At 38.9% G+C, this 25,688-nt stretch overlaps 1 protein-coding gene across 1 annotated transcript in view; it reads right to left on the bottom strand.

Annotated features, from left to right (window-relative positions):
* Positions 1 to 25,688, bottom strand: part of LOC101862601 (laminin subunit alpha-1) — a 199,808-nt gene that overhangs the window by 38,450 nt on the left and 135,670 nt on the right. The window contains exons 21-37 of the mRNA XM_035971361.1: positions 25,015 to 25,192; positions 22,079 to 22,188; positions 21,261 to 21,444; positions 19,957 to 20,096; positions 16,156 to 16,438; positions 13,790 to 13,917; positions 11,630 to 11,803; positions 10,558 to 10,737; positions 10,000 to 10,121; positions 8,392 to 8,512; positions 6,958 to 7,098; positions 6,234 to 6,361; positions 5,950 to 6,033; positions 4,729 to 4,925; positions 4,023 to 4,162; positions 2,502 to 2,603; positions 461 to 484 (exon numbers count right to left, since the gene is read on the bottom strand). Coding sequence (XP_035827254.1) covers positions 461 to 484; positions 2,502 to 2,603; positions 4,023 to 4,162; positions 4,729 to 4,925; positions 5,950 to 6,033; positions 6,234 to 6,361; positions 6,958 to 7,098; positions 8,392 to 8,512; positions 10,000 to 10,121; positions 10,558 to 10,737; positions 11,630 to 11,803; positions 13,790 to 13,917; positions 16,156 to 16,438; positions 19,957 to 20,096; positions 21,261 to 21,444; positions 22,079 to 22,188; positions 25,015 to 25,192 — 2,436 coding nt within the window. The remainder of the gene's footprint in view (positions 1 to 460; positions 485 to 2,501; positions 2,604 to 4,022; positions 4,163 to 4,728; positions 4,926 to 5,949; positions 6,034 to 6,233; positions 6,362 to 6,957; positions 7,099 to 8,391; positions 8,513 to 9,999; positions 10,122 to 10,557; positions 10,738 to 11,629; positions 11,804 to 13,789; positions 13,918 to 16,155; positions 16,439 to 19,956; positions 20,097 to 21,260; positions 21,445 to 22,078; positions 22,189 to 25,014; positions 25,193 to 25,688) is intronic.

Raw genomic sequence — 25,688 nt, 5'->3', positions numbered from 1 at the left:
CAATGATAAGTATACAACATAATTTTTTTTCTTCTATGTTCAATTTTTCTTTTTTTTTAGCTCATCATTTCTGATCATCTAGAAATTTCTTGAGCAGCAACAACTGCAAAACTAAGCTACCAAGACAAAAAGTGAGAGTATAATTGGGATTACTACGACTTTCTATTTTCTCTGATTTCGAAACCTGTCACTTCTGATACAATCTATAAACCAATGGAACATAAAAGAAACATTCCCACAGGTAACTACAAAACTACAAATCAAAAGTTAAAAAAAATTTATATTAATATAAAAGTAGAAAAAATGCACAGCACAACAAATATTGATATGGGAATAGAAATCTTTTCAAAAATAAAACAGAGGGTTTGAAAGGGGATTGTCAAAAAATGAGGGTTAAGAAGGCGCAGCAAAGCACAGCGTCGGCACACACACATACGTTATTGTGTCTGGCAGAACTTACCTCTCCTTCACACGTTGTGTTACTCTAAGCAAAAACACAAAGAAAAAAGAAATAATTCATGTTTTTCAGTCTTCAACACAGTAAACCATCAATACACTGGGGTGGTGAAAGACTCACCCCCCCCCCCACCCATCCCCCCCACCCATCCCCCCACCCCGACAACCAGCCTCCATCCGGACTCTTTCTAATGATTCAAACTTTGACACATTCGCCTCTATACACATAAAGAATAAATGTCACCAATACTCAGAAGTACTCATGTTCAAATTAACGAGGTGTCTGAGCTTTTCTCTTCCATACTTGAACTTAAACATTTTCTTTCTCTCTGAGCCAGGAGCAATGAAGACCAATATAAATTACCTAAATTGTGTCTGGCAGGGTGTTAAGCTTCAAAGAAGAAAAAAAAATAAAACCCAAAACAATCAACAAAAACAAAAAGACTCGATCAGTAAGATTCGCATGATTGTTTGGCTGTTTGGACTGCTCATACTCATATACAATAACAGTGACATTACTGAAAGGGTGCGGATGAGAGAGCAACTACAAAATAACATTTCACTTTCAAGTCATAATATGGAAGTGTCGTTAAAATCTTTTACTATCATGTACTAGGTGGACAGGAAATATTTCTATGCTTAAGTTAGAAACGATGTTCCTGCGGTCTCAACTTAACTAAATTTCTTTAAAATGAGACAAAATACAGCCCTCTCACAAGTGTGTTTAGTCTAAGCAGTATGAAGAATATAATAATATAGTACAAACTCATAGATATGTGTGCCTTACATCTGATTTTAGAGCATGCACAGAGACAATGAAAAGTGAAGAGAGAAAACTGTGTGTGTGTATTTGTGAGTGAGCATGTGGATGTGTATGTGTGTGTATTTGTGTGTGTGGATGTTTGTGCCTGTGAGTGCTTATCAATGTGTCTGTGTGTATGAGTGTGTTTTGTGTGTGTTTTGTATGTGTCTGTGTGTGTGCAGGTGTGTGCTTGTCAATGTGTGTGCATGTGTGTGTATGAGTGTGTGTGTGTGTTTGAGAGAGAGAGAGAGCAAGAGAGAGAGAGAGAGAGAGAGAGAGAGAGAGAGAGAGAGAGAGAGAGAGAGAGAGAGAGAAAGAGAGAGAGAGAGAATCTAAAAATGAGAAAGAATCATGCAGATACGCTGCTCACAAAATAACATTTGTGCTGTTATGTGAATTAAAGTATTTCCTTGTGCGCATTGGGTCTGACTTGGTTTTAACTTTGTGCAAGACTGTCTTGTTTTCTATTTGAAGAAAAGTAACTTCTGGACTTCTGGGTTTGTTTCTGCGTTGTTTTTTCTTTATTTTACCACTTTGCAGTCACACAGCCAGCAGTACAAAATACCCCATCTGATCACCCAGCCAGGAGAGCAACTGCATCAGACTTCACAGACCTGGCACAGAACTGCGCCAGGTGACCAGAATGGATAATTTTCACGGCCGCACTATCGCCCCAAGTGGCCACAAAGTGTTTAAAGGAAAATGTTTCTTTTTATCTAGATCACTTCTCTTAGTTTTCACAGCTTGTTTTATTTGTTCTCTCTGTAACCAGAATTGCAGATTTTGTCTTTATATTTCACTTTTAAGTAGAAGCAGCAGACTAGAAACAGAGAACAGAGAGATCAAGAAACCATCAGCCCTTAGACATTCAGAAACCAAGTTGTCAGGGTATGCATGCATTGTCTAGCACAGATAGCAAGACGTCATGTCAATAGGCACTGTACAGAGACTCAGTGTAGGAATTTGTAGCTACATATGATTAAGAAGATTATGTAGGGGTGGCAAGTCAGGTAGGAGCTGTACATTCTCTCTTCACTCTTTTTTCACCTTTTTTTCATCGTCCTCTGATGGAATGTTTCATCATTATGAGAATAATAGGAGCATTTCAAACAGTAGCATACTGATTGCTAGTTACTGGATTTGTATAGAGGATATATTACTCAAGGATGATAGGAAAAAAGCCTGGGATGAAATAGACACCCCGTGTTAACGAAAGGCGGGAGAGACAGAATGTTGTACTCACTCGATGAATCAATTTGTCGGCAATTTGGTTATATGTATCTGCCGACTCTTTCATATCTTTCAGGTTGTCTGAGCCGGCTGCTTCAAGGGCGCGAAGAGACTCCTGCAATTCCACAATAGGTAATGCTTGAGGCAAGGAACATAATAATAATAATAATAATAAATAAATAGCATTTGTATAACGCATTACCCTGCTCTACAGCAAGCTCTAGGCACTTTACACTATATTATTACCCCAGCAGAATATAAAATATTCAGGAACATTCTCAGCTTCCCGGGAAGCATACAGTGCAAGCAACTGATTAAGTACTCAAAAACTAACAAACTGACAAGATCTTTCACTGTCTATAGCTAGGTACCCATTCTCAACTGGGTGAAGTGAGGAAAATTCGTGTGAAGTGCCTTTCTCAAGGACACAACATCGGGTCCCTGACGAGAGGGGAGGGCACTCTCGTGGCCTAGAGGTTAAGGTGTTCGACTCTCATTCAAAGGTCCCAGGTTCGAATCTGGGTAGTGACCGAAAAATGTTCTTCACTAAAATTGTCTCTTCCACCTTCTTCTCTGCTCTCTAGCAATGTTGTATTGTCTGCTTTCGTCTCCACTTTCTGCCCCCACCCCTTCACCTCCTTTGCCCCCTCCTCTGGGCGCTTGACTCTTTCTGCAGCCTTTCTACTGCAACTCCCTGGCTCTTTACTGCTGTCTTTCAGCCACACCCCTGATCTTCTGGTAGGAAAGATCTACACCTAGCCTTCTCGGACAAGGATGAAAAATCTCGGAGGTCCCGAGGGCAAGTTGCACACGTTAAAGATCCCTTGGTGGTCTAAAATTGATGAGAGTAGGCTTCGGCCCTTACTCAGGCAAAAAAAATTCCTACAAACTGAAAATGTTTAATGTGTACCGCCCGCTTATATGACCTTACGCAGTTGCAAGCACCATAAAACACTTACCAAACAAACAAGATTTCCGGATTCATCCACTTGTGACAGATTATGTGTGAACCTCTCTCACAACAACATTTTTCTTAATAACCCCATGCATTAACCACATGTGAAGACTGCTTTTTTAAACCTCTTAGCCCCATACATAAGTCAAAATGGCAGCCAGCTGATGGCTTCCCAGAACCAAATTATTTCAGTGTTTTTCAGAGGTTCAGAGAGTGTAGCAAAGAAATTGCTTTTGCTTTTGATCCAAGCGACGTATTTCAATGAAATTTCACATACAAAGACCTAGGGCGTCAGCATCTAACTTTAGAGTGGAATGTCCTTCTTTCTAAGCTTGCACTAAAGGTGGAAGTGTCAGGCCAATAAAAGCCGGTATGGCTCTACTACAGGAAAGCCTATAAAAACCCGGTAAGGCAACATGTTGGGAAAGTTGGTTTAGCTCAAAAAGAGTTAAAAAATCAACCTTCAAACAAATTTTTAAAGTGAAACATGAAAACAATACAGCGACCTCAAAATTAAACAGTAGGCTACAATGAAACAGCATTATTAACAAACCCGGATAAAAGAAACAAAACGTTTACCGATAGGGCTTTGCCTTCATCCGACAGCTCGTTCAGCCTGTCCCAGGGGTAGACAGCTCCAGTGAAGTTGATGTTGACCAGGCTTGCAGCGAGTTCCTCCATATCTTTCAGAAGGATCCCTGTGCAGCCGTCGTAACATGCTGAGCACACAGAGAAAAACGCTATATTCATACCATATGATGTATTAAGAAATACATTCACAGTAATAGCTAGCCTACAACATTTTGGAAGTGAACGATTCATAAGTGCTGGTTAGAAACTTAGACGGGGGTTGTAAAGAGAAAAAAGGTCTTTAATAATAATTTCACTTACAGAGCCCATGTTCAACACCATGTGTTGTACATTTTTTATTACACCAACACACCAAAGAACACCCAGAAACATTCTCAGCTTCCCAGGAAGCATACGCTGCAAGCTGCATATTGCACACACTCTGATACTATCGAATCAATAAGATCTTTGGCTGTCTACGGCTAAGTGCCCATTTCCACCTGTGTTACGTGACGAAAATTTGTGTAAAGTGCCTTTCCAAAAGACATATTGTAGAGCCCCCGACAAGATTTTAATCCACGACCTTACAGTTGCGAGCGCAAAAGCCCAACCATTAACCAACAACAACAAGATGGTGAATTTGTTTAGCAACATTGAGTACAAGAGTAAGCCACCTATCTTATCCTAAAAATATGTGAACAACAAACACACTCACAGATACACTGGCCGTCTTGCACGCCATATGTGGGGTCACTGCAGGCCTCACAGCTCAGTCCTTCGATGCCCGGCAGACATGGGCACTGCCCAGTCAGCACATCACAGTCCCCACCTTGAGAGCCCTGGGGGTTGCAGTTGCAGGGGAGACATTTGCTTCCCACGGTCTGGGGGTTGCCGTAATAGCCAGGAGCGCAACTGAGGAAGAATCAAATCTGACTTAACGTTTGGCTTGAATTCTATGAACAAATGTGTAATTTTTTTTTTTACTAGGGAGGACAATTAATCTGAAATAGAAGAGCGGTGTTTTTAATCATACGTACAGTTTGTGGCTGTAATTCTGACTACTCAGATGAATTACAAAAACAGTTACAATAAATTTGTGAAATATTTTTTTTTACCATGAAAATTGACATGCACGTTAAGATTTGAATATAGACTGAATAAATCACACATAAAAAGCATTGCCTTATTGATTCGTATTTTTATTTTGCTGATGGTTCTGCAAATATGACATGTTTTTTGCTCTGTTTGTTTTTATTCTGGTTTGTGATCTCCCTAGAACTACAATTTAATTGACACTTTGGCTCAGCACTGTAAACAATCTGATTCAACATTCATTTCCATTATATCTCATGAGGTACAAAACACTGGTGTAGCTTTATAAGCTGAGAAATCATAGTCAAAATTAGAGACCAAATTTAAATTCCCTCCAAAAACGCAAAAATATTCTGGACACAAAGCATTAAGGTGAAAAAACATTATTAGACTAAAATCCTACAAAATAAAAGCCAACCTCATATGCCAATAAAAGAGTATTTCAAAAAGAGCAAGACAAACTTCATCGTACAGAGATGCATATTTCTAAGACATTACACATACATGTACCCCTCAACCAACATCTCAACCGAATTGGAGTAAAGCAGTCTGCTGCCTGCCCACTATGTGACTACCCCTCAGAGACAGTGGAACATCATCTGTTCTTCTGTAGAAAACTAACTGATTTAAGGGGATGTTTTCTTACCAAGCTACCCCACACATCTAACTGCCTCTACTCCTCAAAACAACAATTAGAACAGACATGCAGCTATTAACGAATGGCATCATGCAGAAGAGTTAACGCTCAGATGCTACTGGATCGCTAACAACAACAACAACAACACATACATTATCCTTTTATCTACCACAATGTTGGATGTTGAAGATCCTGGAGCAGACTTACTTTTCACACCGTAATCCTGTGTAGCCCTCAATACAGGCTGTGCACATCATTCCATTTCTGCCACCAACACACGATGGACTGAAGCTGTAGAAAGGGGGAAAAAATATGTTGACTAACGTCATAAACAGAATCCAAAAACCAAGCAAATAAAGAAAATTAATTCAAATGGTTTGAACTGAACTATGTACTTTCTTAAAACAAAGTAAAAATATATTTTAAAAAACAAATTTACAACATTTTTTAATGTCTGAAAAGGTAAATGAGAAAATAGTCTGGCTACTTACTTATTTGAAGGTATAGGCAAGGGACAGGCACAGGGCTGGCAGTCATCTGGTGTCCCCCTCGTGGCAACGCCGTAATAGCCATCAGCACAGAGCTCACACTGGCGCCCTGTGGTGTTGTGTTCACACGCCTAGGGATGAGATTCATTCATTCTCATTTATTTTTTATGGGGAGGGGGCTTAGTGTGGTGAAATTTCTCTTGTACAGTCTCTCTTCACTGGTCATCTCATCTGTCCCCGTGCATTTGCCTGCAAAGATCGGTTTGATCAGCCATCTTCATGCACACCTCACCCCTCCAGTGATATGAAGTCAAGCCCATCTTTGCCAGTGAAAAACAAACATCATTTCATCTGTGTATTATTGTCAGTCGCTGTCTACAACTTGAATGAAAAAGACGTTTCGTTTTTGGGGCTTTTTTGCTTACTAAATCAAGCTTTCAAAAATGGCTCATTTTTCATGCAACATGATGGTTTTGAGTGTTTTATTTTGGTCAAGAAATATATGGCTGAAATTTCACTTCAGCTTATTTTTAAATTTTAACTTTTTTACACTTGTCAAAAGGTAAAAAAAAGAAGGACTTAAACACAGCAAACAGAAAGCCAAGGCGGTGTGTGGTACACCTCTTGTAAAGGTCTTGAGTGAAAACCTCTGTTTCATATCCTCAAAAAACCCCCCAAAGAAAATGGTACAAGAATCAAGAACAATGAGTTTGGGAACTTCTCTTACCAAACACTGGCCTGTCTCGGCATCACAGAACTCGCTGTGTCTGTAACACTGACAAGGCTTGACCTGTCCAATCACTGTCTCTGGCACGCCAATGTTGGTCGTGCCGTCTGGAACCACACGGAAGTAACCTGGGCCCGGGTTCTGAGGGGAAAGACAGTTTAGTTTTAGTAAGAGTTTTACAGCACTTGCAACACAATAAGGTCATATAAGTGCCGAAGATTAGAGGTGTTATAAGAGAGTAACAAATACAAAATAGAAGGAGGGGAGATAAGGACGATAGATGTTTGATAGAAAGAAGAAGCAAACCACACCAGAGCACCCGCCAACCACCCATGGAGAAAGACAATAGCAAAGCATGTTGAGTATTTTCCTAGAGGAAATATGCCAAAGAAAGGTTAGTTTTAGTAATAGTTTTGTATGCAACACAATTCGGTCATTTAAGTGCAAAAGGTTGCAGGTTTTACTAGTATGTAACATACACAAAAAAAGGAGGGGAGATAAGGATGACAGATGTTTGATAGGAAAGAAGGTAGGCCCTACATATCACACCAGAGCACCGACCAACCACCCACCATCTATATATATAAATGTATCTTATAACTGTCATTATTATTATTAAAACGAAAGCACAAGATAACTCCACCTTAGTAAAAAAAACACAATGCTTAATGCAAAAATATGTGTTTGACCACTCACAAAATTATGTTTTAGTTTAGTTTTAATAAGAGTTTTACAGCACTCGTAACTGCATTAGGTCATATCAGCGCCGGAAGATTAGAGGTGTTTTAAGAGAATAACAAACATAAAAAAGAAGGAGAAAAAATAAGGACGGTAGATGTTTGATAGGAAAGAAGAAGCAAACCACACCAGAGCACCTGCAAACCACCCATATACCTATGTTTGATCTCAAATGGTCACATCTCATTTGGCTCAGAGGCTCACTGCATAATTTCGTACTCTCCCCAGTTGCATTTGGTCCTTTCCAAGATCATTAAAATTATTTTCAATTCACTGACAGTCTGATAACAATAGTGTAGTTTCTTTGTTAATGGCCATGTAATTTGCTGTATTTCACAATTTGCTTCCTTCTTTTTTTATTCATAGCTATAATTCATACTCGTCACATAGCTGCCCATTGTAAAACAAATACAAACACACACACACACACACACACACACACACACACAAACACACACCCACACACACATATACACACAAACACACACCACTCACAAAGACACACAAACACACATATACAAACACAACACACACCACACCCACACATACATATCGACTGCATAGTGTAAGACTCCACCATACACCATTTTGAAAAGTGTCCTATAACAGAGTTGCATACTAAGCAGTTGATTTATACATCCTTAATGGAAAAAAGAAAAGAAAAACCATGCTGTCTGACTGCTCTGTCCTCCTTACCTGACAAGAGTCTCCAGAGTACCTGTCTGGGCAGTCACACGTCTCCACACCAAGGGCGGGTCGAGCATTTGGTGGGGCAGAAGCTGGAGGCACAGCTCTCTCAATCATGATGGGACCCACTCTGTAAGTTTTAGCGACAGTTTTACAGCACTTGCAATACAAATAGGTCATTTAAGTTCCAAAGATTTGGGGTGTCACTTGAGAATAAATTACCACAAAAAAAAAGAGAAGAGGGATAGACAATAGATGTTTGATGAGAAAGAAGGAGCACAAACTACACCAGAGCACCCGCCAACCTACCACTCCACCACCCTATAAAGACTCCAGAGGAGAAACCAGATAAGTCATCATTTTTTTTTTAAATTAGGGTTTTTCTCCCTCATTACTTTTTTTTGCTTTTTTTTTTTAATACACAAAAAGCTAACACCCGCCAACCAACCACTCCGCCACCCTATAAAGACTACAGAGGAGAAACCAGATAAGTCATCCTTTTTTTTTTATTAGGGTTTTTTCCCCCTCAGTACTTTTTTTCTTTTTCTTTTTAAATACACAAAAAGCTAAATCTTAGCATTCCATATAAAAAGATGTTGATAATGCAACTAACTATTTTTGTAACTGGGTGGTAATGCCATCAGAATGTTAGCTTATGCTCCTCAGCCCAAAGTGAACTTTGTAGTTGTTGCTCTCATTGTTCTTGTTGCTGCAATTGTTGTTGTTGCTGATGTGTGTGTGTGTGTGTGTGTGTGTGTGTGTGTGTGTGTGTGTGTGTGTGTGTATGTGAGGGTGTGTGGGTGTGGGGGTGTGGGGGTGTGTGTGAGTGTGTGTGTGTGTGTGTGTGTGTGTGTGTGTGTGTGGTTGGAGGGGGGGGGGGTTATGGATTGAGAGGGCAACAGAGTCAAACGTCTTTGTTGCACCTATCCGTGACCTCAAGAAAATGTTGCTGTTGTTGTTGCTGTTGTTGTTGTCATAAATATTAAGAGTGCTACTGGTGTTGTACTTCCTGCTTTTGAGGATGATGGTGTTGTTTTCTGTTATTCTATTAGCTTTTGCTTATCTGCCAAATGTTATTAAATAGAAGACCAAGTTCTTAATTAGTGGGTTCCATTCTGCAGTAAATGGCATCATCTTTGATGAGGATGGGCAAGGGATGGAGAAACACATTTCAAAATAGACAACAGTTGTCATTTTTAAATGACAAAACGTTAAGACAGACTAGCTCACACATGCTTGAAATTGCAGTGCTTAGGCTCTAGAATTTGCAACCATAAGGTTGTGGGTTCAAATTTCGGCAGGGACCCAATATTGAATCCTTGAGGAAGGCACTTTACACGAAGTTTCCTCACTTCAGGTGGGAATGGATTTCCGGTTATAGACAGCAAATGATCCAGTCAGATTGTTAGTGTTGTTTAAGCACATGTAATCCACAGCTTGCCTTGCACTATACGCTTCCAGATGAGCCGAGACCGTTTCTGAGTGTTCTAGGGTCTGCTTGGGTGTAATAATGATTGTAAAGTGTATACAGCATGCTGGAGAGTGTGGGTGGATATGCGCTGCTATATAAATACATTTATTATCATTATTATCATTTTTGTCTAAACTATATCTTACTCTGAGTACTGAGCCCGTCCGTTCTGCACTGCTCTCACAAACAAGCCTTGCACTTTTTCCAGCACAACCATCATGAGCCGGCGAGTGATGGGCGTCACTTGGCCTGGGAGCTGCCACATGTCCTGGGGGTCACACAGAGAGGGCATGGATGATATAACTAGTTTTTCTTTGCATAGGTTCCTCTTTCTTTCTATTTTTCTTCCTTTTTTTTTTGGGGGGGGGGGGGGAGGTGTCTTTTTGCTACAAATGTGTGCTAACATGCATTATTTCTTTTTTCATTTACCTTTAAAAGGTATATTTTTCTGTTATCTTTTTTCTTATAGGGTTACATTTGCATCAGAAGTACAAAGTACTATACCATGCCAGGGTTATGGACTGGGCAAGGGTGGGGGGGGGGGGGGGGGTGGAATAGAGAAATACATGAGAAATTAGAATGAAATTTAATTGTTTGTTCTTTTGTGAAAGCGACGGTAAAGTGAGGCAACGAGAGCTTTCCCTCTGAGGGGAAATATGACTGTAAATAATCACTTTGACCTAACTTTTACTTTCACCACTTACTTCGTGTAAAACCACTTCAAACGGTACAGGATTCAGGGGTTCCAAATTGGAGACCTGAGACACAATCTGTATGCCATTGCCCACCATGACGGCGAGAGGGGCAGCATCTTCAGGTCTGAGGTACTCACTGGGACCCTCAAAGTAATGGGTAATCTGGAGCTTGCCCCCATAATTCAGGGTCTAGAAATTAAAAATAAAAACAAAGCAAAATTTTTTGTTTTAGTAAGCTTTTATGGAACTTGCAGCACAATAAGGTAAAAAAAAGTGCCAAAAATTCAAGGTGTTGCAAGAGAGTAACAAACATAAAAGAAGGAGGGCAGATAAAGACGATGGATGTTTGATAGGAAAGAAGGTGCAAACCACATCAGAGCACCCACTCTCCACCCACCAAGCAAAATTATGAAAACGATCTTAACCATAATCAGTTGCAGGTGGTTGAAGCAGGTAACTTCTCCCAAGAAACATCAACACATAGCAATTCATATCCTGGAAACTGTACTCTTTATACAGAAAAAAACACTATTACATCAGCTGGATTCAGTTAGTATCAGGCAAAACAGTAGTATGGGCATCCAAAGTTTGATTTAAAAATGGACCATTCCTGAATACTCGAAATATTTGCGATTGAAAGAGGTCGGGTTGCCTGGTTTCAGAGGTAAAATTAGCAAGAAAATGGCCACCACAGTTGGCGATTTCCAAAGCTTGAGAATCCTTGGAAACTGAAAATTTACATTTTGTCAAGCCTTTAATCAATGTTTTTCTGTAAAATCACACGGAAATATGTTTTTAAACGGACATAAAAGGTGTCAAGCCAAAAAACAAAAATTAGAAAAATCAAACTGGAGATATCTTCCATTTCATTATTAATTTGACAAGCGCCTGCTTTCAACACCATGCCTCACATATGTCATTGTGAAAAGTGACTTGTGACAGAGTCTTACACTGAGCTGCTGAAATAAAAGCATAACAAACCTTACTTATTTTTTTAAGAGTTGAAAAGGCTCATGAAACTCAACTCAAAACAAGCAAACAAACAAAAATCTTTCCAGACAACAGTTGACTAAACACTGACCATATCAGAGGGCAGAGCGTCCGAGAGCAGTGCAAAGTAGAGAGGGCTACTGCTCAGCTCGGAAGTGACCTCAGTCTTTGTGGAGTTGATGACGTGATAGCCGAACCTCTTGAAGGGGGGCTCCCCTCCAGCCCCAGGGGGGACAAACTCTGCTGACATGGACGGCAGATCAATCTGAGGACAAGAAAAATCGTTTATCAACAAAAGTGGTTCGGTGGTTGGTTGGCAGGGGCTCTGGTGCGGTTCGCTTTTTCTTTCCTATCAAAGATCTATTGTTCTTCTCTCTCCTTTTTCTTTTATTTGTATGCTACTGTCTAGTAACATTTCAAATCTCTGGTGCAGTTCGCTTCTTCTTCCTATCAAACATCTACTGTTCTTCTCTCTCCTTTTTCTTTTATTTGTATACTACTGTCTAGGAACACCTCTAATCTTCAGCACTTATATGGACTATTTGTGTTGCAAGTCAAGTGCCGTAAAACTCTTACTCTTACTAACAAGTTTTGTCAGTTCGAATTACAGAGAAGCACATTGAGGGGGTCACAGAAGTAAAAATGATTGAATGTGTGACAGCAAGACAGGTCAAATTTGTCAAAACTTACTGGTTTCAAACTCTTGGGCAAATTTGTTGGAGCCTCACTCTTGTGTATCAATGTTTTAAAAAGGGATCCACAGGTTGAATGTCTTGATTTTTAGTGATTTTAAAAAGCTTGGTGTGGTTGGTATTGTGCAACTATATATATATATATAGTACATTTAAAGACTTTCCATATCGCTATAATCCTCAGATTTGAGAAGTAACACTCTAATAAAGTCATCTTCAGAGTAAGAGAAACGGGTACTGCTTGCAATAGCCCTACATAAAGAATATTGTCATTCAAAGGTATGGTCGGTTCCACTGGTGTTACACGATTAAGTAAATATGAAACAAAGAAACAAAAAAAAAACAACCCAAAGTCGGTTGCATGTAACCTCAACCCAATAACAGTTAGTCTTACAGCTGAGAACAAGCTAAACGGACAGATCGAAACAATTCAGGAAAAATAAGAAGTTGGTCCCACCATTGCCATCCTCCAACTACCCCTGCCGGGTTTTGCTTAAACACTATATCTCCACTTAAAGCCATTTTGATAAAAATGACATATTGTGGTTGAGCTCCATTATGAAAGTGTAAACAATTACTGCAGCAAAACAGAGATTTGAAAAAAAAATCATATATATTTAAGATTTCAGGTAAATATTTTGGTAAAAGTTAGACAACCTCTATGCACCAAAATAGCTATGATTCAGGTTTGACAAAAAAACATAGGAGAAAAAGCAGAGAATGAAAATTACTGTAAACCTTTGAAGTGCCATAACGTTTTACGAAGTCCTCTAATTGGATACAAATAAAGTGAAATATGTTTAAGAAAGATTACCCTTTTCAGCTATGTGTGAATGTTTGTCTAGAAATGTTCACCTTCAAGCAGGGCTTCACCAACCATTCACATGACATGTTTACATAAATGAACACACACACACACACACACACACACACACACACACACACACACACACACACACACACGCACACACACAAACACACAAACACATAAACAAAAACATAAATCAGACCATACAAATACATATAATATACACTTTTATAGGAAACAAAACAAAACAAAAGTACTACATAACTACAACAATGACAATATCATTCAAAAATCAAAATCAGACACACCAAAAGACCAATTTAAAAAAACGCAACAGCAGCAACATCATCAACACAAATTACAATAGCATCACCACCACCACCATCATCATCATCATCATCATCATCATCATCATCATCATCATCATCACACCACCAATTAAAGAATAAAATTAATCAGCAGGCATTTTTGTTTTAACCCTCTCCGTACGTTGTGTTTTCCTATAACACGGTCTTTGGTGCCACTACTTTCCAAAGAGAAAATTTACTCATTATCTGATCCGTCCGCTTTGCACAGCAGTCTGTCAAAATGATTTTTTGAGAAAAACTGAAAGTTTCAAAGAGATCTTCGAACTAGAAGTATTCTAAAATGTGAAGAATACAACCCCGGATGTACAAAAGGACCCCAGGGCGTACGGATAGGGTTAAATAGTCCTTTTCTTTTTTTTTCCTCACTTGAGTGTACAGCTTACCTCTTTCCACACATAGGGCGCCTGCATACATTGCTGAGCCCGGAGAAAACAATAGCATTCTGTGCAGCCTTTCGGATTATTTCCATCCAGGCTGAAGGTGCCAGGCCGGCATCGGTGTAGGCCTACTTCTGAACGCAGATGTTAAGATGTACAGTTTACAAAAGAAGGACTATGGTGCAGTGTGGGGACTCAAATAACAGTAGTTAATGTACCCCCAAGTTAAAAGTTAAATTTTGTGTGTGTGTGTGTGTGTGTGTGTGTGTGTATGGAGTGGGGTGGGGGGGGGGGGTTCTATGTAGGTCCAAAATAAAAATGAACGCTTAAAAAATATTTTGGTATTTGAGAGTACATCATAATCTAAGATCAGAATATCTGTGAAACATAATCATATAAGACTCTTTTTATATTTTGAGCTCTACTCTTCAGACGCACAACACAGCACTGTCACCAAATAAGGATAATCTCTGTATCGCTTATGCAGTAAATGTCCTTGTTCACAGCCAGAACCTGTCAAAAGTTTCCAAGTTTCCTTCCTGGAGAACAGTTATATATCTTCTTTCTCATCAGTATCCTCTTTCTATCAGACTCAAACTAGTTTTCTTCTTATTTCCCAAAAGCTTATTTTGTACTTTTCCTGTTTAACTGTCTCTCGTTCCGTCTAATCCTCTCTTGTTCCCACCCTTCCAATCGTAAATTTGTCTGTCTCTGACTTTTTACTTTCATGTCTGTCTGTCTGTCTGTCTGTCTGTCTGTCTGTCTGTCTGTCTGTCTGTCTGTCTCTCTCTCTCTCTCTCACACACACACACACACACACAAGTACACACACACACACACACACACACACACACACACACACACACACAAGTACAAGTCATTCTAATAACTGTTTCCATAAGAGAAAAGCTAAAATACATCGATTACCGTCAGAATTTTGCAAAAATCAACGTGCCCACCAATTTTTCATGCATGTGTAATCCAAGGCCCACATAAAATGTGAAATTTAAGTATTAGAATCGTGCAAGGAATGGGAATGACAATAAAGTTAGTGCCAAAAAGGTACCTCTCACACACAACATAAAAAAAGCTTGAGTTGATTCACAAATTGCATTTTTTAGAACAACATCCAAAATTAACCAAACAATTTTAGATGAAAAAATATAATTCATATCAAGTTAATCGAGCACATCTAAATGAATGTCTTTATTGGACAGCAAGGGAATGCAAAAATGCTCAAAAAGCTGCAATTTGCAGGAAGGAAATGGCAAACAACTGAATAGCGCAAGAACATACCTATAAAAAAAACTGTCAGAAGCTTTGATTATTCTAATTATAATTAGTCTCTTTTAACTGTCAGGCTATAGACATACGCTTAACAAGCAAGCATTTCGTCTTCTATTAGAGTATAGAAAAAGGTCAGGGACAAAGCCTTAGTATTACAAAAATAGTAAGCTCGTACACGAACAAAGAAAGGCACAAAGCTCTTGCTTTAAACCAACAATAACATCAATAAGAATTAGTAGCAGCGATCATAGTAATTACTATTTAAATCTATTTACTTCGAAGAAGGTTGCATACTAATTATGGGACAAATTCAAAACAGATGGGGAAAAACCCTGTCATTTTTGCGAAAGGTTCAAAGGAGATACAGAAGCCTCATCGTAGAGAATACTAGCATGACTCTTTCAATTCTTTCAAAGCTGAGGACACCACAGCCAAGTACAAACCCGTTTAAAACAATGAATCCTCTAGCTCACCACTCACAAAGCTTAGCATTGTTCATTATACGCAATTTTTGACCTGCAGCACACGAATACTAACCATAGGAAGCACAAGGGCAAATCGCTGGAACGGCTACAAGCCTCCAGGACTAACAAAGTTAAGAATCACTTTTCTAAAAGTTTCATTGTTTAACCTCATGAACAAAGACAGCTATCGATCCGTTAAAAGTTAATATAACACATCGTTTGTTTCATAACAAGATTTTGAATTTTTTTAAAAACAACTTCGTTTTTAGGCTAAAAACATATTCTAAACTTTTCAATCCTAATATTATAACCGAGCCATCTCCAAACTCAATGAAAAACGCATAATTTTATGCCCAGGCTTGAACGTTCTACCCCTTTAACCCCGATGTAATCTGCAGAAGGATCAACACATTGCAGACACCCTAAACTAAAGGCAGCACCATACTCTGTAGAGAAAGTGCCCCTACCTTTGACAACAATCTTTTCTCTAAACGTCTTATGAACACTCTCGCTTTTATGAAACAGCCTTATCTGCTCCCTAAGTCCCGGACGCAAGCAAAGCCACCTATATAAGCTCTGCTAGAAACTCTTCATTTTCTTTTCATGCATTAACACCTGTACTGACTTCTCGCAGATCACAACATAATAGTCCGCCATCCGATCCGACGATGATTACCTTACAAAAGCACTGTCCCATGCCATCACACTCACACACGCCTGTGATACACGTGTCGGAAATGACTCCCGTCTCATTGCAGCCGCAGGACGTACAGTCAGGGAAGTTATAGAAGCTGACCAGGCACTGGTCACAGCTATAGCCCTGGTAGCCCTCCAGACAGGAGCAGGCACCCGTTAGTGGGTCACACTGCTGGGAGGCGGAGCCTGACTGGCTGCAGTTACATGGCTGAAAACCAACGGGAGGTTAGGCAATACAACACACACACGACGTGTACACCACATTCCCCGGGTACCGTTACCACCTCGGTGTGAGAGTCTAAGTCTTTTAAGGGAGGACAAAATTAAAAAGGCTTGCAGCATCAAAGAAGATGGTGAGGATTATACTGTGAATGATTATTTTCTCAAACTGAGTATCAACAATTTTGAAAAGAAAAGTACCGACTGAATGATATACAAATCATTTGACAGGGCAAAAAATTAAAGTCGCCTACTTCTATTCATTGAAATGAACTATATCCCTCTTTCCACTAGAAACAAAAGTTTAAATGGAAAAGACTTATTTGTGAATTTGGAACAACTGAATAACAAATCATACTCTTAACATTAAATTTTTTTTTCTTCTGAAATCCAGCTGATTTATTCTTGGCGAAGCTTCTTTCCTATAATAAATTGGCATCTACATTTTTGGTGCTTTCCTTGAAAGAAGAACTTTTACTTTCAAAATAATCAGGAGGAAAACAATCATTCAAAAAGTCTTTCTCGACACCATCTTCTTTCTAAAAAACAAAAATTCATTTTTCAACATTGATCCAAGACCAAAGTATGGACACCAAGCAAATGATAAATGATACACATTAAAATGTTAAAAAGTAAGAAATGAAAGCAGCTTCTTGTAAAATGAATTTAAGCATTTGCTTGGAATGCCCAATTTTCAGAAAAAAACTGTTAGTGCATTCATTAGGAACCAACAACAATAAAACATGAGTGCCTTGTGCAGGCCACTGTCTTTTAATTCTGCTTTGCCAACAGCACTAGGACCACAATAATATCTCTTTTCTTTAATTAAACATTATTGGGGGGAGAGGGGGGGGCATGACTTTGTATTAAAAATCAAAACTAATGCTCTCAATATAAAAATAAAACTCCAGAGTATGATCAAGGGCAACAGCTGGTTGTTGCCACATCCAGACACTAGTTTCTGTGCATTGTGGAGATGGGGGGATGAGGGATCTTACGTCTGTCAAACTAAAACGCATTGTCAAACTTTTCATTTCAAATCACAATTTTATTCCTGTTATTCCAATACAATATGCATTTTCATTCAATATACAAATTTTACTATTTGATCTTTTTAATTAAGAACATTTTGCCACCATTGTGTTCCCAAAACTGAATCTTAATTATAAGCTGTTGGCATAGCAGACGGGTTTAAGACACCAAAGGAACACATAAGTGCAAAACTTAAAGGATGAAACTTATTTCAAGTTCAAAGGAACAAAATTGCAAAAGGTTTTCATGGCACTATTCACAACAACAAGAAGAAAGTTAAAAGGTATATTGTCAGGTCTTCAAAAGTGCATCACGGGATAGAACACTCTTGAGTGTATTGCAAAGCTCTGTCAGCTTAGAACAAAAGGGTAGGAGCAGCTGAATGAAAAGCAAAGTTTACGTAAGAATACCACTGAAAACTTTCAGTCACAAATACTGCCTCGTTGTGGATTAATGGTCAGTTTTTTACTTTTTTACCACCATTTGTATTCTCAGTACTAAGACTCGCTCCTTTCACATTACGCAAATTACTAAGTAATACTGCTTGCCTTTGTGGTTTCATTAAAATTGGCAAAGAGATGAATATGAGGTAATTGCTCAAATTGACAACACACATGAAATTCAGATATGAATTCTGTGAAATGATAATTTCTTCTCCGTTCAAGACTATAAAGTACAATCCAATTAAGCCATATAAAATTAATATCAAAGTGTCACAGTTGTCTGACATTCGTGTTTTCACACCATTAACCTCATAATTATAACTCTAACTCTTTTTAAAATAAAATCATATTCCATAGTCCCATATGATGTGATCTTTAAAGAAAAAATTATATTTTGAGCTTTGAATACAAGAAGTCTTTCTTTAAACAAGTCTCTGACATTCAAACATCAACACCTCTTTTTTTAGCTGTCTCTTCATGTCTAAACTTTGGAATGATGTATGCCTACCACTGGCCAGTATACACCCTCCCTGCCAGCCTGCAGACAAACTACAAGCCTTAGCATTCTTTTGCCAGAAATCCACATAAAACTGCCAACTACATCCTTAGCCGAAGGGCAATAAGTTCGCATGTATCTCAGTCACTTCTTTTTTAATGCAAAAACATCATCCACGTTAACAGCATCAGGGTTGGGTTAAACTCTGCATACTCATCTTGCTCAGGCAAAAGAATTTAATCACTCTCTCTTTCTCTTCTCCTCTTCCTCTTCTCCTCTTCCTCTGCATGTCACAATTATTTTAATGCTTGGCCCATTAGTTCCAATAAAACAATTCAATGAATTAATCAACTCCTTCCTCTGTCAGCTGCGATCACTTTTATGCCAAGTCCATCCATGTTATATATTATACAACATTAAAGTAAGACACGATAATCATGCAACTGGAACTTTTGGAGAAAACATCAACATGACCTCTCTGGACTTGATTCATCATCTCAGACACTTGGTTAATTCTTGCATGCCAACTTGTACCATTAGCAGTCAGAACCTCTCACCTTAGCCTTACATCTTTTCATCCTCTTTCTCCTTCTCCTCCTTCTCCTCTTTTTATCATTCTTCCCTCTATTTTTGCCATTTTTCTTTTTTCCTCTGCCTCTCCGCCTTCTTCTCCTGCACTCTTGCTTTCTCTTCTTAGACGCCTTTCTCAAATCACTTTTCTAGTGAAAAATCAAAACACCCGAATGTTTTTCAAAGAATTGCTGAATACCCACTCAATATATATAATTGAAATTGCTATTACGCAATAACAGGTTAACACCTTAGTATAACTTTTGCTGTACGAGAGACATGTAAGATTTTAACTGAAAGCTGTTTCTACCGAGAATTATATTAATAATATATTATTCATAGATTTCATAAAGTAAATTAGAAGTTGAATCTGCATATCTTTTAGGCTAAAAGAAAAGACAGCTTTGCCATTTACTAGGTTTCTACCAATCTATTGACCAACACTCACGTCATTTATAATCAAAGGAATTTTTAGACATTATCTGCGAGGGCAAATTCTGTTTGGAAGAAACACTTGTCAACTTCAATAAAAATAATTGTCAGCTGTTTAATGTTAAGAGCAAACTTCACATTAAGCAAAATCAAAAGCTCAAAGCAGCGGTAATTGTGGCTATTGTTAACATGATGACAAAAATTAATTCTCTTCTTTTTTTCAAAGAGAAAAGGTTACATTTTAGTTGAAAGCTAGCACTCATTTAGACGCATCAATTCAAAGAGATCCTAGAGAGAAGAGGACATCACTGACAACAGCAGCCCTGCATAATGCTGAGAATGAGACTCAAAAAACTAGAAAACAACAACAGTCTATAAAAATTAAGAAATAAAGCCAACTATTCATCTTTTAAAAAGAACAGAGTGGACCAATTCATAATCCCAAACTGCATTGAACAAAAAAAAGACAGACAAAAGTAAGTGCAAAACAAAAGATTCTACTCTATAAAGGAGCACGTGAAGCAGCCAACTGACCTTGCAGCCCTGGTCTTTGGTGAAGCCCCAACAATCCCTGATGCACACCTCACAGTTCGGGCCCTCAGTGTTGGGTGGACATTCACATTTCCCTGTGTCAGGGTTGCAGATATGTCCGGGTTTGTTGCATGGCTCACAGGCTGTGACGAAAGTTGACAATTTTTTAAAGAGTAAAGCTATGCATATCAGCGTGAGGGGTGGGGGAGGGGGGGAGGTACGGAAGTACATTGACACAATAACGATTACTTAGCACAGGGAGAAAGGAAGACAGATAAACAGAAATAATGAAGAGAAGGAGAAAAAGTGGGACTTATAAGTTGCACCCTCAAACCTCCCTCATATAGCGTGGTGCCTCCTCTCATCAAAGTATGGGTCTACAATAACTACAGTAACAAAGGTCTTATCAAGGAGCTATTGACGGTACAGGTCTCCCACAACAAAGTTCAACCAAACCCACTCTAGTAGTCATCTGCACAAAAATAATAAAACAATCACCTGTATAAACAACCACTTTCCATTTCCTCCTTTGTGTATTGTCTACATTATAATGACACTGTGTAAGAAATCCACCTGTCTAAAATAACCGCTATACTTCCCGACAATGGGTGGCCATCTCAGACAGTTTCAACTGTATTTAAGCTAATCTCAAATTACAGCAGGCATATTTGTTGGGGGGGGAGGGGGGGGAAGGGGGTATTGAACGTTTCACAGCCCTGATCTCATGACTAATATTCACAATAAGACCAAAACACAAAAGTTTGAGCATGCACCTAACACCAAAGCAGCAGAAAGTTGAAGAAGATCAGATCAGCCACGAAAAGATATCCAAGCAAAATTCTGAGACAATAGCTAGTAAAAACTGAACAGGCGCATGTCTGTTAATTTTTTTTTTATACACCAATGAAAGTACCTGTGAGCGGAAATTTAAAAGGAAAAGTACACTATAATCGTGTTGGAAAATGTGCTATAAATACATGAATACCAGTGTCAATTCAGGCTGAAAAATCTCTCTCTCTATTTCTCTCTATCTATCTATCTACCAATCTATATATATATATATATATATATATATATATCTCGGCCTCCCTCCCTCCTATCACAACCATCTTCATTTCTGCTTTCTTGTCCATACCCTCTCACTTACGGATTGCTGAAAAAAGCAGATAATTTTAAAAATGAAAAACCACATTCATGAATCCTAAAACAAACAATATCATGGGGCTGGAAGACAAACAAGAAAATATCTCTTAAAGTAAAAAAAAAGATGAAAAAAACCCCCAAAAAACAAAAACATAAAAACTTACCCTCACAACCCCTCCGGGAGAAACCATAGAAACCTGGCTGGCACTTGTCACAAGTGCGTCCCATGACTCCAGGCCGACATTCACACTGACCGTTCTGAGGGTCACACACGCCACTCCTGGCCCCCGTCCGGTCACAGGCGCAGTCCTTACAGCCTTCGCCCGATTCCAGACCATAGTGAAACCGCTAGAACCAAGTAGATAAGAAATTCTTTAATAAGGACATTTTGTTAAAGTAGTACTATAATAATTCTAGACAGTATAGATATTAAAGAGTAACCTACTTTTAAAATTGGCATATGGCTGCCTGTCAGGTAATGGAAGATTCTACAATTTTAGTGGATCAAACGGTCAGAAATGTATCAAATATCGTTTATCCTAAGGGATGAAGATCTACCAGTCAGGTTACCCCTTGAGCTCTAGCAGGGGTACGCAATAGAAGAAATACAATTATTTCTTAGATCATACTACAAGGCATAAAAGCTTCAAATATTATCTATTTGTTTCCCTTTGTCTCTGCCTCTCTCTCTCTCTCTCTTTCCTTCCCTCACTCCCTCCCTCTTTCTCACTGTGCATCCCTCTGTACCTCCATTGTCCAATACTTTGTATATCAACACTTGCTTTTTTCCCCCCCCATATAATCCTTTCCCCCCAGATAATCCTTGCCAAACCACGCACACGCACATGCACGAGCATGCGTGCGCACTCACACACACATACACACGCACACACACACACACACACACACACACACACTCACACACACACACACAGACACACACACACACAGATAACATAACATCCTTCTACAGCCACCTTACCTTACAAGAATCACACTGCCGACCCATGACACCCGGGCGGCACTGACATCGCCCACTGTACGGGTCACATGTCACAGTGTTGTTCGTACCAGGACCATAACAATCACAATCTGAAAAACAATTATAAATAATAATAATAATGTATATCCATGCTCAACAACATGCTCGAAGCACTTTACAATAGGTTTGTTTTATATTAATTGGCAGTACTTATCCCTTCTTATCAGAAGGCCTGATGGTAATACTAATATACCCTCAGGACAACTAAACATTAACTCGTCAAGACTGCACACTCCAAATCCCCATTTGCACCATATTGCTATTACATGCAAATAAACACTATTAAATATATGTATTTTCGAATTATTCACCAAAAGTCGTGCAAATTATGTATTTCACCTCAATTATGATAATTAGGCCTAGCATATGAGCTGATTATGAAAATCCGATTTTGGGTCCTTAAACAAGTTTTTTTAAAAAGACAAATCAGACAACTCCAATTTTACTGGAGACCTGGGCAGTAGTGCTGGGCGGCTTGGTTCCCGATTGTTGAAAGCTAGGAATCATAGGAATCGACTCCGAACCCAGTTCATTACTTTCTACACGGCGCACCGGCAGTGGAATTTTAGTTGCCGCGGGGGGTTCCCCGCCGGGCGCCTTATCACGTCGGGGTCACGGGGGTCAGCTCCCTGTCGCCGCTCTGTCTGGGCCGACTTAATTTTTGGTACTTTTCAACGTACAATTTAAGGTGTATCCTTGTATTTATGGTAATTCTCATTTAGTGCACCCAAAGCACGCATTTCTGCTCTTGAGACTCAAAAAAGAACGGACGTTGTAACTTGTCTGGTTATTTCGTTAGACGCGCTGGAGTCGGCAATGCTAAATTGTAATTTTTTTGGGACTAGCGTGAATGAAAAAAAATCAATATTAATAAAAACGCATCGTCAAAATCTGTCGAACTTTTGGAATATGAACGACATAACATTAGTGCAGATACTCAGAAAAGATGGTATCTGCGCTTATAATAGAAGGCTGTAATTTTGCAATTTTATCCATCGGGCACACAAATCGCTACGAAGTAATTCCTCCAAATACAACTTTATGTGTCTAATATAATCATGAATATTCGCATATTTTCTCGAAAGTTTATAAAAGTTATCATGAAGTTTCTCAATGAAAAGTACAAATTGATTTTAGTGCTAGAATATATCTTCAACGTAGATCTAATACACGAACAGTATCTGTTACACTCAAGAAATTGCTTACTTTTCTTAAAACGCTAAGTCTAGGTTTTGTAAGTTGACTGAATAATAAGGATGACTTCTCGTAATTGGGTTATAAGAATAATTTCTAGCTTTCCAGGGACACTGAATCTGCACCAGACTTTTCCGGCTTTTTTTACGTTTCTATGACCATTTGCAATAACTGACAATGTGACTGATTTCTTTACATTCATAATTGTGTCCGCGCATATTTCCTACACAAAAAACTCAGAAAGAATGTTTTTTAGCTGTCATTATTTTTATTCCATACTAGAAGTTTATCTCTACCCATGTATTTACACGGTTTTGTGGTTTTTTAAATCACTTATATTATATCTTTTTAGTTGTATGCAGGCTGCCACAGACACAGCATGATTCATGAACAAACGCAGAGTAACTTTCTCTTGTTTAATAGTAAAATAAAAGCTAACGCTGATCGTCTTTAGTTAAAATATGCAGATGTGCATCTTTCTTCTCTTATAACTTGACTATTACTACTACCGCAGATTTAAGATTTCTCATGGTAAAAGACATGATATTCGTAGTCAGTTTAACACAGAATTTGGAGAGATCTGTCGTGCCTTTTTAAAAATAACAATCATTTATTCATAACTTTGTAAGTAAAATAGGACAAATTGGGTACTCTACAAACACTGGTCTAGAACAAAAACTAAGGCACAGAAACTAACCATTCTAACGCAGAATAAATCTCAAGACATTGAGCTTTTAGTACATCCGCGTAATGGTTTGCTGTGTGGGATGGGGAAGAAGTTATATCGTTTTAAACATAGTCAAAAATGCGAACTTCCCGACCGACACCGACACCGGCAAAGTCGCCTCAGGGCTCATTAACCCCGTGACCCCGAGCCAGGGAACTCCGGCGGGCTGCTGAGTCACGCGAACTAAAAGTAACAGAATCGGGCGAAAAGTGACGCCGTGTCTAATAATGTGATTTCTTTTGGTGGTAACTTAATTGACTCCAAACATCTTCAGGATTTAGGATAACCTTGATTTCGGAACACTACAAAGTATCAATTTTTATTTTTCAAAAGTAAATTCTTTAAAAAAGAAGAAAATCCTTTGGTATTCATAAAAAGGAGGCCATGCTTTTCTTCCGTAGCATTAATCGTGGTAAGCGGTTCCAGAATCGATTCGTCGCCCAGCTCTACTGGGCAGGTCTGAATAAAGGATAGTTAACTTTGACAAAGGTTATTTGTGAGGCATAGTGGTGAAATCAGGCGCTCTTTAAAATCGTGAAATTGAAGAAACCAGCATTTTTCCATCTGTTTGGCGATTTTTATTGAACTTTTGTTTTTCGGCTCAACACCTTTTATGTCCTTTTAAAAACACATTTACACATATCTGTAAGGATTTTACTGAAAGACATCGATTAAAGGCACAAAAAATATAAATTTTCACTTTCCAAGGTCTCTCAATCTATGAAAGTCACCTAACTTTGGCAGCCATTTTTTCACTAATTTTACCACTGAAACCAGGCGACCCCCACCTCCTTCAATCACAAATATCTCAATTTATATTTAAAATAGACGGGTTTTTTGTTTTTTTTAAGCAAAACAAGACAAGTGAAAAAGCTTTTAAATGGAAGGCTACCATTAACTCCACATGACCACAAATTTAAGAGCGCCAGATTCAAATGCGTCATGACACAGTTACCTTTACATCCTCTCCTTGAAAAGTCGTAGTACCCTTCAGCGCAAGCATCACAATTAAGACCTACGACACCATCCACGCAGCGGCACTGACCAGAGACCGGGTCACACTCGGAGCTCTGAGAGCCTTGCCGATCGCAAGAACATCTCTCACAACCCCTCTCAACATTTCCATAGCCTCTCTGAAAAGCACAACAACAATGGTATGTTAGTTGTATTAGGAGGAACAATCAGTATGGATACCTTGCGGGCTTTGGTGCTGGGGGGAACTGAGCACTAATGGACCTGTCCGGTGTGCAATGACGTTGTTGCCCAGGACGGGTAATACAGGTAATACAGTTGTATTAGGAGAGCGGCAATCTTCCCTCTAGAAGACAAATATATATATGTGGACGAACTTTCTTCTCCGCAAGTGATCCCACTCACAACGGAGCTATGTCCTGTGCTATGTAAGGCTATATTAACAATGAGACACAAAGTTTAAAATTTTGAATTTCCATTTTCTCCCCTTTCTTAAAATGTGACTTAATCTCGTTCTGCCTCTGGACTCCATATGAATATTATAAGAAAAAAAACAGAGAGAGAGAGAGAGAGAGAGAGAGAGAGAGAGAGAGACAGAGACAGACAGACAGACACACACACACACACACACACACACACTCACACACGTGTGCTCTC

The sequence above is a fragment of the Aplysia californica genome, unplaced genomic scaffold (genome assembly GCF_000002075.1).
Source record: "Aplysia californica isolate F4 #8 unplaced genomic scaffold, AplCal3.0 scaffold00423, whole genome shotgun sequence".
NCBI lineage: Eukaryota > Metazoa > Mollusca > Gastropoda > Aplysiida > Aplysiidae > Aplysia > Aplysia californica.
Note: the sequence above shows the minus strand (reverse complement) of the source record. Positions and strands in the feature narration are given on the sequence as shown.